At 52.1% G+C, this 15,826-nt stretch overlaps 1 protein-coding gene across 15 annotated transcripts in view; it reads left to right on the forward strand.

Annotated features, from left to right (window-relative positions):
- WDR20 (WD repeat domain 20) overlaps positions 1-15,826 on the forward strand; it is a 62,246-nt gene that overhangs the window by 43,179 nt on the left and 3,241 nt on the right. For 6 of the 15 annotated variants that reach the window (XM_077910654.1, XM_077910649.1, XM_077910653.1 and 3 more), the window contains one exon: positions 8,860-10,119. The exons of 2 other annotated variants lie outside the window; for them this stretch is intronic. In XM_077910654.1, coding sequence (XP_077766780.1) covers positions 8,860-10,119 — 1,260 coding nt within the window. Of the gene's footprint in view, positions 1-8,192; positions 8,833-8,859; positions 10,120-12,638; positions 14,625-15,826 lie in introns of those variants that run through there. 7 more of the 15 variants (XM_077910666.1, XM_077910661.1, XM_077910659.1 and 4 more) reach the window with 5 other exon arrangements.

Genomic DNA, 15,826 nt, shown 5'->3' on the forward strand with positions numbered 1-15,826 from the left:
AACACTGGTAGGTTTCTGGCTGTCCCTTCCACACTGGGGAAGACTGAAGAAGGAGTAGGTTTGGGGAGTGGAGGGAAAGATCAGAGTTCAATTCTGTACTTGACAAGCTTCAAAGGCTGGTAGATGTTAGATACATGGACCTGGAGCCCAAAACCAGGGATGAAAATGCAGGAATTCGGCATGTAAATAGTCATCACCTCCCTGAGATCAGACGAAAGATCTGCGGAGAAAGTGTAGTGAGAGCAAAGAAGACTACCAGGCTCTTACTGTCCCCCCAACACTCTGGCCTGCTCGTCATGTGGCCTCCACAGGGCACTTTATTCCCTGCAACTTAGGGACTCAGCCTAGTGGCTCAGAACACTTGAGCCTGGATGCCTCCCTGCTCCCACCCCCACCCCACCTGGAAAGAGCGGTGAGGACGGACATTGTTGAGCAAAGGTCTGAGAGCATGAACCCTTGGCTGTTCTGCAGTTTGCAGAAAGAGGGGAAGCCCACGGAGCACCTTCCATTCAGGGGTGGAAAGAAGGGCTCCTTGGAAGGGGAGATACCAGCAGTTTTGAAGGAGAAGCCAGTAGGTGTCCAGGACAGCCCAGGCAGAGAGTGCCCGTGTGTAAAGCTTGGGGGAGGGGGGGCTAACTGCTTATCTCATTGGTCCCGAGTGCTCACCTGAGTGCTTCTCTCTGCTGCCCGTCATACACATGTACACGTGCACACACACCCCAGTACCGATTTCCACTTTTGCTTCCCTTGTACGGGTTCTTGGCCCATGAAAATATGGCAGATGCTTGTGTGGCTTGATGGATGGATGGAATTAGAGTCCAGAAATCCACGACATTAAAGATAGATAGAAATATCTGGGAATTGAGTATATCTTAAAAGGTGACTTTTTTCCCCCTCCAGTAACTAAAAAATTAAAAAAAAAATTTTTTTTAATGCTTTATAGATGTATAAAGATGGGAAAACATCACCCCGGTGCTCACTGTTGGCGTTATTGTCTTTGTAGTTTTTACTTTTTTAATGAGGTGAGACTGGTATGTTCACATGTTCCATCAGAGGTCCTGTGACCTCTTCCTCCTGGTCTGGCCAGCAGAGTGAGAGAGATGAGCCCTGCTCCCTTCATGCCCCACTGCCCAGGTGTCCTTGTCATGCTGCGGAGCCTGGCTGCCTGTCGTACTTGTTCAGTCCAGAAGGAAGGAAGTGCCTGGTCCTTTCCAGCCTCCCTGGGGGTGACGCCCACAGGTCCCCTGAGTGTCTGCTTTCTCTAGTGGATCCAGGGTATGTCTGCAGCATTCTATATGTACTGTGTCCAGGGGCCTCTGCTGGGTGTATGTGGGCACATCCCATGAGCTCCCAGCCCAAGGAGCACACTTTCACTTTGCAATTGCAAGCTCCCTGGGAAGGAGACCCCCACCCCCACCCCACCCCCACCCCCGTCCCCGGCCGGTCAGTTGCCTTGTGTGAAGGACCTCGTGTGAGGAGCTCACTGTTTACCACCAGGGGTTCTGGAGTACTGGGGAGGGGAAATTATAAAGGGACAGTTTCTAGATGATGAACTCAGACTTATTATTTGTAGAAATTCTCATTATTTCTGGGTTGTATCCATAGAATAGTAACTTCAAAGACTTTCAAGTATGTTTTGATTGTTGGGTAAGATGTAAAATCTAAGATGTACTTGTTGTTGTGGCTGCTTTCATTACTGACAGGTAAGGAGACCCTCTGCTCTTGACTCTTTTCCCTCTGGCGGGTTGCAAGCCTGGGGCCATCACACTGGATGGGTCCTCATCTGATGTCTTGAAGGGCCCCAGGCTGCATCTTTCCTCTCCTTCCTGGTGCTGAGAGCCCTCGGGCGGAAGAGCCAGACCCAGCTGTGTCATCCTCTGTCCAGTTCTGGGATAAAAGAGTGGTTATTGGCATTTTGTTAGTTTTTTGTTGTTGCTTTTTTTTTTTTTTTTTTTTTTTAAAGATTTTATTTATTTATTCATGATAGTCACAGAGAGAGAGAGAGAGAGAGGCAGAGATACAGGCAGAGGGAGAAGCAGGCTCCATGCACCGGGAGCCCGACGTGGGATTCGATCCCGGGTCTCCAGGATCGCGCCCTGGGCCAAAGGCAGGCGCCAAACCACTGCGCCACCCAGGGATCCCTGTTGTTGCTTTTTTAATCAAAGGAAGGAAAGGAGCATGTAATGCTGGACTCCTTAAAGTTTTAGCATCGTAAAATGGCATTTGATCTTCTTTTACGTGGCTTTGAAATACTCTTTCCTCACACTGAAGGGAAGCAGCTCTCTTTAAATGCGTTTATATAAGCAAAGACCTTGGTCACCAGTTTTGCCTGTGGCTACATTATGGCTCCCCCCACCCTCGCCCCCTAGCTGTGGTTTTGAATTGTTTGCTTTAGTATTTTTGTTGCAAAATAATACCTGCATTACAAAATGCATACCCACTGCTCCCCAGATAATTTTTTGCTGCTTGTCATGTTGGTAGTAGTAGATTCTACAAAAAATAAAAAGACAAGGGGCGCCTGGGTGGCTCAGTCATTTGAGCATCCGACTTGGTTTTGGCTCAGGTCAGGATCTCATGGTTTTAAGTTCAAGCCCCGGGTTGAGCTCTGTGCTCAGCAGAGAATCTACTTGAGGTTCTCTCTCCCTGTCACTCCTTCCCCCAAAATAAAAAGTAAACAAGACAACTAAGTGCTTTAGAAAGTTTCGTCTTAGCAGTGACACTTTAACATGATTATAGATTTATTTTTATTCTTCCTTCCTTTTAACTAGTTTATTTTTTTTCAAAGATTGATGATAGAGAGAGACACAGAGAGAGCGAGAGGCAGAGACACAGGCAGAGGGAGAAGCAGGCTCCATGCTGGAGCCCGACGTGGGACTCGATCCCGGGACTCCAGATCACGCCCTGGGCCAAAGGCAGGCGCTAAACCGTTGAGCCACCCAGGGATTCCCCTAACTAGTTTATTATAGTTAGAAAAATCTTATCTCAATGCCATTAGTGATGGTAGTTTTAATGTTAGATTTTTACCAGATCTGTATCAGCAAAGGGACAGTTTCTTTGGAATTCAAGTGGGGATTGTGTGGGGCTGCTGGTGTACATTAGTGAGAGGCCCAGTGGGTGTGGGAGCCCATTTCCATGACATGCAGAGATGGCAGACCGGATCTCAAGTTTGTGTTTGGTTTTTACAAAAGTGATTATAGAAATTGGCTCAGAGCATTTTGGAATTTGACTCTTTAATGGAAGCCCAGTGGCTGAGCCAGGTGACCTTACAGAGAGTATTTTAGCTACTGAACCTCCTCAGCTACCTCCCTGCCCTTTCCCCCTCCCAGAGCACTGGCCCGGCTCCATCCCCCTTTTGGTGCTCCCCTCCACCAGTGAGGTGTCCCCTCAGCTTTCTTCTCCTGCCCTCCCCCCTCAGATTTGCTCCTCAGCTCTCCTAAGGAAGCCTCCCTGCTCCTGTTTTGCCTGCCTGGGCCCTGCTGGGGTCACTGACCCCTGGAGACCCTCACATCCTGGTGTGTAGGCTGAGGCAACCTAGGAGAAGGGGAGGGCAGCTTGATGCCTCTGAGCTCCTGGCCTGTAGAGGCCACTCAGCATTAGCTCCTTCCTCAGCATTAGCTCCTTCACTCAGCATTAGCTCCTTCCTTCCGTCGGGGTTTTCCTTGGATTTTCCTTCGGCCTGGCTGATTTTTGTCCTGCTCCCTGTGAGTGGAGGGTCACAGTGTCCTTTTCTTCCATGCTGTCCCTTCCTTGGGGGTCTTAGGAGGTCACAGATCTGGCTCTCACTGTTCTCAGCTGGTTCCCCATCTCCTGGATGAGGACACTTGGATTTCTCCCCAGCATAATCCCACCCCCAGACTTCTCTGTGTGTGGCAGTCCTTCAGTCTCCAGGCCCAGAAGAATTCACATGCCCTTCCCCACCCCCACCTCCTACTCCCCACCTCATCGTTGTGAACAGCCCATCTTGCCATGGTCAAGTTTGAGACCTTTCTGTCCACACACGATTGTCACAGCCTCTTAACTGGTGGCTGCCCCACCTGCCCCACCTCCATCCATTCTGTACCTTCTGCCGGAGGGATTTTCTCTTCATTCTGTCACTCCCCCGCACCTCCCAGGAGCCTGAACTCCCTGACTGTGCAGCCACACCACCAGTAGAAATACAGCATGAGCCACACATGCAATCTTAAATTTTCTAACAGCACATTAAATAAGCAAAAAATGGGTGAAATTAAGATTGTTTTCTCGGGATCCCTGGGTGGCGCAGCGGTTTGGCGCCTGCCTTTGGCCCAGGGCGCGATCCTGGAGACCCGGGATCGAATCCCACGTCGGGCTCCCGGTGCATGGAGCCTGCTTCTCCTTCTGCCTATGTCTCTGCCTCTCTCTCTCTCTCTCTCTCTCTCTGTGTGACTATCATAAATAAATAAAAATTAAAAAAAAAAAAGATTGTTTTCTCTATATAACCAAAATATTGTTTCAACATATACGTAGTATGAAATTATGAATGAGATCGCTTCCATACTTTTTCACATCTTCAGACTCCAGTGTATATTTTACACAGAAAGCACATCTTACTTCAGGCACATTTCAAGTACTCAGGGCTGTGCGATTGGATGGCCCAGGGCTTCAGGGTCACGGCCCAAAGTCCCCTTAGCCTGAGACTTTGCTGTCCTGAACCCCAGCTCACAATTCCAGGCCAAATTCCCTGCCTCCTCTTAGGCGCTCCATCCAGAACAGGTGCTGTGCACATCCCCCACATCCCCTGTCTGCCCAGACTGCTCTGTCCTGAGCTGCTCTCCAGCACAGCCCTTCCCACCCCTGCCTCTCTCAGCCACTCCCACCCCAGCCCTGCTCAGGAGCTCCTCAGAGGGGCCAGGGATCTGCTGAGGTAGTTTTATCACTGTGCTCATCCAGCTCAGGGCGCCATTAATGGTACTGGGTATTCAAGCCTAATGGGGTCATCCCGTTATTTAACGAGGAGCACTGAGATTCTTTACTTTTTTACTAGACATTTTCAGCAACAGAAATATACCTTTATGGTGTAGAAACTGGGCTTTGTTCTTTATATTTATTGAATAAAATGTTCCAGGTATTTGTTTCTTAGTTAGAAAGACAAGAGTGAAATGCTTTCTTTTCTCTTCCTTTTTTGTTAAACCCAAACCAAATAATAACCAGAGTCGTTTAAATTCCGTGAATCTCTCCTAGCTGCCCTGGAGTTGTGCCTCCTGCCCTGGCTCAGGGTCTGAGGTAGGCCTGTGTCCTGTTGCTGAGAACCGATGTGAGTGGCCCTGGCCTCGGTCTGTGTTTGTCGAGGCGTAGGACGGGACAGTGCCCCTGGCCCAGTCTTCCCTCTGCTCTGGCTCCCTTCTTTCAGTGTGATGGCCATTGCTGGGTTTGCTCCCGCCTCAGCACCTCGCTGCTGTGGTTCCCTCTGTGCTCGCCACATGCTCTCGGCCTACCTCTGTGTGCTTTCAGCCTTAGCCCGCCCTCGCCGCTGGAGGAGTCTTGCTAGGCCCTCCTGCCTGAGATGGAAGGTGCTCCAGCCTCCTCTCCATCAGCACTGGGTCTCCTCCCTCTGGTTTGTTTTTCTCCGCAGCTCTCGTCACCCTCAGATCTTGCAGGTTTTACTGTCCTCTCCTCCCACTTGGACATGAATGCCTGTCTGTTTTAATCAGAGCTATTTCAGCACCTGGCATGAATGCATTGATAAAGAATGAAGGAATGATGAGCAAGCGTGCGGGTGAGTGAGTGGGGCTGCCGGCAGGTTTCTTGGCTCTCCGAACCTCTGTTTCCTGGTGGTAATGCAGTGATCATATTGACCTTCCTATGGGGAAGCGGGTGCTCTTACATTGCTGATGAGAATATAGCGTTCTGTCCTCTGTGGGAGGTTATTTGGCAATGTCTATAAAAATTATAGACCTATATATGTTTCGACCCAGCTATGTTATTGGGAATTCATCCTGTGGGTGTTCTCATACACACGAAAACTGCCATGTGTGCCAGGTCATTCGTTGCCATGTAAATGTCCATCAGTGGGGACTTTGAATACTCTGCACTTTAGAAATGAATGGGGAGGCTGTCTTGGTACCAGCACAGACACCTGAGTGGAGCAGGAGGGCGCCCAGTGCCTCGTGTGCTCTCTGGTGTGAAGAAAGGAGGGTGGGTGGATTTGGATCCGCATCTGCCTTGTGCATGGATGGAGACACTGTGGAGAGAGAAACAGGAAGCTGAATGCCAGTGACCTGGGGACAGGTGACCTGCAACAGAGGAGAGGGATGTGAATGCACTCTCTACTGCACACTTTTATGTGAATTATTAATAGATTGCCCTATTCAGACAAAACAAAAGCTGGCCTTATAGGGTCCTACTGAGGTTAAGAAACATGTGTGCAGAGTGCTTTACCCAGTGCCTGGCACACGGAGTAGAGCCTCCGATGGGAAGTGAGCACTGCCTTCCCAGTATGTGTGCCTCATGCCCCAGACCTGGGGGAGACCTGGGTACCGCCACTCGAGGCAGATGCTTTCCCCACATCAGAGAGCACGACCTGTCAGGAAAGGCCCCTTCCATGTCAGAGCCGGGTCCAGGGGCCTGTGCTTGTTTGGGTTTGCAGTCGCCTACACAGCCGGACCCGGTGCCCAGATGCCACAGTGTGACTGCTGTGTGCTTGGTTGCCGGGCTGGGGGCCCAGGAGGGGAGGCTTGTGCTTGTCCATAAGTTACTTCCATGTATCTACTTACGGTCGTCTCGAGGCACCTTTTAATAGGGAATGAAGTCTCTAAGTGTTTTTGTGGTCCCAGTAACATTTATGGTAACAGCAGTGCTGTAATTCTTTGTCTTCATGCCTCACAGCTGCAGAGCAATACTACATTTACTTGACAGTATTACAATTTTGAGTTCTAATGGAATTATTTTTGTCGTGTCTCTAAGCCAAAAAATAAATTTTTCTCCTAAGCATAGTGCTGAAAGTTATGTTTGTCCTTAAAAATTTCCACAGGGTAGAGTGGCAGTAGTGTTTTGTTGGTAAGACCGCCATCTGTGTGGTTGTGGTGACATGTAAAGGTGCAGGAGCCAAGAGCCACAGTGCTGGGGGAAGGATGGCAGCCTGGCGGCCAGTCCAAGTTAGCGCTGGAGCCACCTGACAAGGCTGCCCCGCATGGGGGTGAGCCATGGTGGCCTGAGGCCTGCAGGGGCAGCAAGGTCTGAGGGATGGGGGTGGGCCCCCCCAAGATGAAACCTCCAACCTGGCCTTGCAAGTTACCTCTGTAACCTCTTAGGAAGAAGCAGTGAAGGCCTCATGCCAGAGTGGTCGCTGGGCTTTCAGGTTGTTGGCATTGGTGTAGGTCAGATGCCTTTTAGAGGTAGGAAGGGAAGGAGGCAGGGGATGAAAACGGTTGTGTTCCCAAGGCCAGCTCGTGTGTCTCTCTTCAGAGGGCCAGTGGTGCTGCCCTGTGGCTCCCACACTGCGGGGGGCAAGAAGCAGTGTTGCCTGCTGAGTGCCCACCCCTCCCCTGCACCCTGGGCCCTGCGTGCTGTGTGGGGCTGGCCTCCTTTCTCTTCCCCAGCCCCGTGGCCTAGTATTCTGCAACAGCCTGCACAGTTCATTCATCGCTTCTCTGAAAAAAAACCCAAGTGACTTCATGTTCTTTTCATGTGGTTTTCTGTAAAGTTGTAGCACACGCAGCATATGTGTGCAAAGCCTACCGTGGGGCAGGGAGGATCACATCCGTGCCCCAGGGCCCTCTGAGGCTCGGGCCAGGAATCCCAACCAGTTAGGGGAAGTGGGAGTGTTTAACGCACCCGGAGCCTGCCGGGCTCCTGAGGCACCTGGCTCCCGGGGAGATGGCCGTGGAGAACGTTTGGTAGGAGGAGTTTGTAAAATCTTGGGAGTCTTGGGAACTTCTGGATAGTTTCTGGTGATGTGATTTGGAAGATGGAGAGGGGCACCCATGTGGAAGCTGCTGTGCCAGCAAGCCCCACGGCAAGGTCCGCAAGCAGGGAAGCACACTTCTGCCTTTGGGTGGTTTTTACTTTGGCCTTTTGTTCTTTGGGTTTTAAAGGCAGCACTCCTGATCTTTGCGAGTTAAAGGAACAGCTGGTCAGTGGACCAGAAATTAGCAGTGAGTGGAGCGGCAGTGATTAGGCACATACTCCTGAATTAATCATCTGTTTATTTCTTTAAACACCACCTTGTTCCAAAGAAGATTTGGAGAAATTGCTTATAAAGATGCACACAGGACAGCAAATCTGAGTGAGGAAGTTTCAGTGAAGCCAGAGCTGAGGTAGAGCCCAGCGAGTGTGCGTTGAAGTCCTGTGTGCTGCTGCCAGTGGCTGCACGTTGCCTCCCCCCGACCCTGGAGCAGCCCAAGCAGAGGGGCAGGTGTAGTCGGCACATGACTTACATGACGATAAAATGCAGAGAAACTGGGAGGCATAGCTCTCCCGGCTGTGAGGACTGCGAGATTTCCCCCGGGGGTCTTCGTAGAGAGGATGCTGTGTGTGGGTGCGGTGAATCACAGATTCAGATGCTCCTAGCGTAAGAAGTGAAAGTGGCCCGAGGGCTGGCCCTCTCACCAGTGTGTCCCAGCGCCTGGTACAGTGTCTGGCACGTGGTAGGCTCTCAACAGTGTTGGTTGAATGACTGACTCCCTCAGCGAAAGCCAGTGACCTAACACCCAAGTGCAATTCTAGAAATAATTCTACAAGGGGCCCAAATGCTCTTCGCTGGTTTGGCTGACCACGGGATAGAGTGTGCAGTGCCCGGATGGACTCTTCCCTTCTCACCGAGAAGCAGACAAGTTTCTTGCTGGAAAAGTAGACCTTTAAAGCTTCTCCATTGTGATAACTTGTTCTCCTTTGTCTTCACAGAGACTAATAGACAAGTCACGCGTAACCTGTGTCAAATGGGTTCCCGGTTCGGAAAGCCTTTTCCTAGTAGCCCATGCGAGTGGGAACATGTACTTGTATAATGTGGAGCACACTTGTGGCACCACAGCCCCCCACTACCAGCTTCTGAAGCAGGGTGAGAGCTTTGCCGTACACACTTGCAAGAGCAAATCCACGAGGAACCCTCTCCTTAAGTGGACGGTGGGCGAGGGGGCCCTCAACGAGTTTGCTTTCTCCCCAGATGGCAAGTTCTTGGCATGCGTGAGCCAGGATGGGTTTCTGCGCGTGTTCAACTTTGACTCGGTGGAGTTGCACGGTACGATGAAGAGCTACTTCGGAGGCTTGTTGTGTGTGTGCTGGAGCCCGGATGGCAAGTACATCGTGACGGGCGGCGAGGACGACCTGGTGACGGTCTGGTCTTTTGTGGACTGCCGAGTGATAGCTCGAGGCCACGGGCACAAATCCTGGGTCAGCGTCGTGGCATTCGACCCCTATACCACGAGCGTGGAAGAGAGCGACCCAATGGAGTTTAGTGGCAGCGACGAGGACTTCCAGGACCTTCTTCATTTTGGCCGAGACCGGGCGAACAGCACGCAGTCCCGGCTATCCAAACGGAACTCTGCTGAGAGCCGCCCCGTCAGCGTTACATACCGGTTTGGCTCCGTGGGCCAGGACACACAGCTCTGCCTCTGGGACCTCACGGAAGACATCCTTTTCCCTCACCAGCCCCTTTCAAGAGCAAGGACACACACCAATGTCATGAATGCCACGAGCCCGCCCGCCGGTAGCACCGGGAACAGCGTCACGACACCAGGCAACTCCGCACCCCCGCCCCTGCCCCGCTCCAACAGCCTGCCACACTCCACCGTCTCCAGCGCCGGCAGCAAGAGCAGCGTCGCTGACGGGGCCGTCGCTTCTGGGGTCAGCAAATTTGCGACGCTCTCCCTGCACGACCGGAAGGACAGGCACCACGAGAAGGACCACAAGCGAAACCACAGCATGGGACACATTTCCAGCAAGAGCAGTGACAAACTGAACCTGGTTACTAAAACCAAAACGGACCCAGCAAAGACTCTGGGGACGCCCCTGTGTCCTCGGATGGAAGACGTCCCCTTGTTAGAGCCGCTCATCTGTAAAAAGATAGCACACGAAAGACTGACTGTGTTAATTTTTCTTGAAGACTGTATAGTCACTGCTTGTCAGGAGGGATTTATTTGCACATGGGGAAGGCCTGGTAAAGTGGTAAGTTTTAACCCTTAATGCTGCACCAGATCTAGAACTTGAATAGGTAGTGATTTTTTTTCTTGTGGGAGGGGCAGGGTGTACAATGAATGTGAATGGCACTTCTTACTCTTAATGTAAATCTAAATGCATCAGAGCCATAATTTTGGATACTGCATGCCATGTAATTCTGAATCATTTGATAATTCAACTTAGAACGTTTAAAAAAATATAATCAAACTAATTGCCAGCCAAGTCAGTCACCCTCCTGGGAGTATATAGAGTCCCAAGGTTAGCGCTCCTGTATTAGACTATTTCGACTTTAGGAAAATCATGACAGTGTGGGAAAACAATGACTTTAAAATGCTAAAATTAAAATTTCTGCTTTAACTGGAATATTTTTGCTTAACTACTCAATTAGGATGTTGTACACCTGATCAGAGCGTGTTCAGTGCAGACGGCCATTAACTGTCATTTATAGTCCGGTTTTTATCTTAATCATAAAATGTTTAGGAATCTATGAAATTTAACTTTAGGAACAAAGCATTCAGCAGGGTTGATTGATATTATTTTTACATTGTTCTGGCAATCCACAGAAAGAGAAGAGCCTTAATTTTTAAAACCCATTTTAGTCATTTTATGACAATTAAAATTGTTTAATAAACATCTTTTTTCAAAGAAGCAGTTTGTAGCACTTTGATTGAGATTCTGTGCACTGAATAAACACCCACATTCCTCGGAGCCTGGACAGCTCCCGGAGCCGCGGCCGAACCGCCAGCAGCGCTTGTCAGAAGTGCCTCTTGCCACATAAGCCAAGACCTTTTGTGTTGGATGCGCTTCGCTTATGTTTTTTTTTTCCAACAAGGGAAAGGAGGTTTTGGTTTCTTTGGTGGTTTTCTGTGGGGTTTTTTGTTGTTGCTGTTGTTGTTGTTGCTGTTCTTGTTGCTGTTGTTTTTGGTCAGGAAGGCCCAGGACAGAGGCCTTGTTTTGTAAAGACTGACAGGCTCCCCGAGGGTCAACATGCTTCCCGAGGTTGCCCTGGTTTGGGTTTTGTTTTCCTGCCCAGACTTCTCATCCCGGGGTGGCTGCCGTGATCCCGCTCGGGCTCTGTCCTTGGTGGCTTCCACCCGGCGTGTCTCACTGCTGGCCTCTCAGCCGCCTGCGTGAGCTCCCGTAACGGGTAGCTGCTTCCGTGGGGCCTGCACAGTTCTGATGCCTGTGGTCCTTATCGGCTGTGTGAGGAATTTCAAATTCCAGTTTCACGTCGGGGGGAGATGGTTCTTTGAGCTACGTGTTTCCTGTCAAGATGATGGTTACCTTGTTAACTTATTTTGGTCATCTCAGTTTGTTTACTGTTTTGCACACCTTTATAATTAAACGTAGAGATGCTGATTGTTTACACTTGTTTGAGTAGTGGATGCAGTTCAGCCAAGTGGGCTCCTGGAGACATTCGCTTCTCTGCAGTGTTCAGCTGTGGTGACGGAGCAGTAGCTCTGTGCGCTCTAATGCAGCCCTCCCGGAAGGCCAGCCCCCACTTCCCTGGGCCTGCTCATGCCACCCCTCCACCCCACCCAGTTCCCACCCAATCCGTCCGCCCTGCCCATCCTGCTCCTGAAATGGGAGGGGTTTCTGTTGGATGGCAGTGTTCCAGCACAGGAGAAGTGAGGAGGCCTTCCCGGGGCATCCCACCCCCACCCCTCCCCCCGTTTATGCATGATGTCCACAGGTATATGTGTTAATGTCCTGTTTGCTCTTAAGATACGGTCCTTTGTTCCTAAATGTTAAGTGACCTAAGGTAGCAAAGACAGCGTCCTTGTGGACTGTTTCAACTTTGGAGGCTAAATTGAGATGTCAGACGGAGAGAATCAGAGCCAACACTCCAGGTGCAATTTTATGTACCCACATGGTTCTAGAAATTTCATTTCAAATGCTTCTGAGGCATTGAGTATGCAGTTTCAAAATTCAGGACTTTGTATTTGGCCCAGGCAATGAATGGCTGATCCCAGGTAAGTAGCCTTTATGGGGACGCTTATTGTGACCTTTCGGTTCTGAGTGCCTTGCTCACTGGCTGCCGCTGCCTGCGCTGCTGGCAGGAATGTGTGATGTGCGCGCTTTCTATGGACCAGGCGCTTCCTGATCCCACACACCCCTTGGCACGCTCAGCTGCGCAGGCTGCGATGAAGGAGAGGGGTGGCTCGGGGGCACCGGGGGTGACTGGAATACCTAGGAGGAGTCTGTTGGGTTGGGTGTGGGAGAGGCAAGAGATGATTGTTCCCGTAAAATCAGGCTCTGAAACGTGCTAACAGAAGCCCGGGGTGTCTCTCTCCTGTCCCCCACCTCCACTCCGTTTTAAAAACTGTGGTCACGTCACAGTTTGGGATTTGGGGCTTGGTCACAATCTTGTTCTTCCAGTTTCTGCTGGCGAGTGTATCCTTGAAGTCTGTCCCTATCCCCTCTCTGGGCCCCCGTTGCTGGGTGTCAGGTGCTGGGGAGGGGCTGCATGGCCGGCCCTTCTGACACCCACCCCCTTTCTTCGACAGCCTGCAGAGCACTTTTCCTGCAGTCAGGAGGACAGAATGTGAGGTGTTCTCCGAGACCAGGACTAAAGCTGCCCAAAGCTGCCCGCAGCTTGAGAAGAGGGCGCTGGAGGGGCGGGCCTCGCTTCTGTCAGTGGCTCCTGCAGCCCTGGGATGCGGGGAGGGGGCCCACGGGGGACCGGGTCTCAGGTGCGGAAGGCCCAGGGCCACAAGGACACATCTGGGGAGCGCTTTTGCAGTTTGCTCACCAAGCTTTGAGCTTCCTCATTTGATACTGTTCAGTGTTCTCGCTTAAACATTATCCTGAGCAAGAATATCTTTTCTGACCTCACCTCTGGAGTGAAATCGCTATGGGCAAAAGGCGGACCACGCTTGGCCGGCACAGCCTGTCTGCCGGGCGCTGAAGAAAAGCGCAGAGTGGCCCTCGAAGCCTGCTCCCCCCAGCCTGCGTGCAGGGACCGGAGCCCTCTGAGGGTCCATCCCGTCTGCCCTGCCCTGCCCTGCTGTGGCTTTGGGGGGCGGGCTTCTAAGCCCGCTGGCAACTCCAGCCCTCGTCTTAGATTCTCCTCTTCCTCGGGGGCAGGAGGTTAATATTCCCAGAGAAGGAACCTTGCCTTTGGAAAACTCTGCCACCTTTTAAAAGCAAACGTGTAAGGGGGAGCAGGCCAATTTTTTAACTTTGGGTTCTAAATTCACTTAAATAGTGATAAAGAGTCTTAATTTTGTCTTTTGTGCTGATCGAACCTTCTAGCATTTTTGACATGTCCTGTGAGCCATTGCCTTGGGACTGAGGACAAACACCTAGGATAGGACAGGGCAGGAGTGGGAAACACGTAAGCAGTCACCGTGATTACTGCCCAGCCATTCGGAAGCCACGAGCAACAAAACGCCACGTGACTTGACCTGCCTTTATGGGCATGCACATGCGGCCCAGGGGGACTCAGGCTTCGCTGTTGGGCTTAACACCCGAGTCCTAGCTGGCAAGTTCCCTCACTCCTTCCACGTCCTGTGGTGCAGCTTGCATTATTAAGACATTGTCAAGTGTTGAGTTTGAGCAGAGATTGGTGAAGCTGCTTTATCAGATGCCTTCACCTGCGTCCAGGGTTCACACCTCCGGCCTTGGCAGGGAGGCTTTTGGGTTTTTTGTTGGGGAAGCTCAAAGTGTGAGGGGAAAAGCCACAGGGACAGGGAGGGCTGGAGAAGGAATCCTTTGGGAAACCCAGATGCTGCGTTTGTGTATCTGACTGTCCGAGGAAGACTTAGAAGCAGAGTCCAAATGGCTTTCCCGGGAGAGCTGCACGGAGCTCGGCGTCCCTTCTGCACCCACGGCTCGGCCGAGGCCAACCAGTCCGTGGCCTCTGACTGACTTTCCTGTTGTGCTGGTGTGTCCGCTGTCGGGGTTTCCTTCTGCAGCGGGGAGCCTCTGCGCATGTATTGTGGGCCTGACACCTAACCTGGCGGTGTCAGCCATGCTGGGGGCTGTCATCTGTCCCAGTCATCATTGGCCCCAGGGATGGCCCGTGAGCGTAGACGGCAGCCTGGAGAGTGGAGGCCAGGACAGTGCGTGTCTCGCATTGAAAAGCATTTGTGTTCAGAGCCCAAGTTCAAAGCCGTGTGAAAATGCCCGCCCCCCAGCGTTGACCGATGCGTTGCTGCACCTGTTACATGAACTTCGTGTTGTGCTCACACTGCTGCCTCTCAAAGTGTAAAAGGAAGAATTTCCTGCATTTTTTAATTTCTGTATACCTAAGTTTATTAAAGACTGCTATGTTAGGTGACGTTGTATAAAATTGTATGATTATTTATCTTTAATGAAAACCAAAAGTAAAATCTGCATTTCCTTTTTTTACATTTTCATCTAATTTCTTGATGAATAAATTTGATAGTCTTCCTACCATGAAATGTTAAGTTCTTAACTGTTAAAATAATTAGTGAAGCTTTCGTATCAGTATTGTTAATTTATCGTTTTAAGAAAATCACGTTTCTGTTTCACTGTCTTGGTTTTTGGCTGCTCTCGTCACTCTCCCAGCTCGAGACTCCCGCACACGCGGGTCCGAGGTGCCGGGGGGCGGGGCGTGGGGGGGGGGGCAGCCCTGTGTTCGCGGACAGGAAACGAACAGGAGCGAAGGAGAAGGAGAAATGTACTAAAGGAAATGTTCGCCGTGTCGGAGGTACTGGCGTGGCGAGCGGCCCGGCTCCGGCCTGTCCCGGCTGCCCGACTGCCCGCGGCCTCCGGGGCGTGGAGGCGGGAGGAGCGCTCTCCCGGGGCGGCCTAGGATGCCAGGCCCTGAGGCCCCGCTGCGGAGGGGGTGGTGGGGAAGGCGCCCGGACGTCCTGGACCCCAGCCCAGATGTGCAAGTTCCCCAGAGGCCGAGAGAGGTGAATGTAGGACTGCGCCCTGGGTCAGGGCCTAGGCTCCCTTGGGGCCTGGACCCAGTGCCTCCCTGACCCTGCTGACCCCCTGCTGGCCCCCTGTTGACCCCCTGCTGAGCCCCTGCTGAGCCCCCTGCTGAGCCCCCCGCTGACCCCCCGCTGAGCCCCCGGACTCCAGGGCCGCCAGGTGCACTTGGCGTCTGATGCTGAGCTGCCCCGAGCAGGGAGCGCTGCGCTGGTGGCGCCCTCACGGCGGCCGCCTCCGACCTGGGAGCAGGACGTGTTTCTCCCCAGCATGGAGTAGATTTCAGGTTTAAAAGGACTCGCGCGGCATTTTGATCTTTTAAAAATAGTTTGTGCCTTGAAAAAATGCTCTAGGTCCCTCCTTCCGTGGGGGGCTGCCTGTTGAAGGAAACCGTCGATTCTGGACCCGTGAGTTTCCTGCAAGGGACAGAGCCTGTCGGGCACTTGATCCCCCCCCTCCTCTAGTGTTGGGGCCTCCAAACCAGCCTGTCACTTTGGGGGGGCGCCAGCCTGGGAGGGACCCTCTAGACGCGACTCCAGCCGAGCGCCTTGGTCTCCCGGCACCCGCCCCAGAGCCTCTCGTGCCGAGAAGGCCTCGCTCCCCGATGTCTGCAAAGAGCATCGTCTTCCCCAGGTGACTCTTCTCTTTAGAGACCAGGCTGAGTGGCCTCTCTGGGGGAGTGTGTCACCTTCGGCGTGACCCGTCGTGGGGCATCAGGTCTGCCGCCCAGCTGGGGGCGGGGGGCAGGCAGGGGCCCCTTCTTCCCCTCCTCCGGCTCGCGTGCCCTGGGGTC

Source organism: Canis aureus, chromosome 9 (genome assembly GCF_053574225.1).
Source record: "Canis aureus isolate CA01 chromosome 9, VMU_Caureus_v.1.0, whole genome shotgun sequence".
In the NCBI taxonomy this organism is placed as follows: Eukaryota; Metazoa; Chordata; class Mammalia; order Carnivora; family Canidae; genus Canis; species Canis aureus.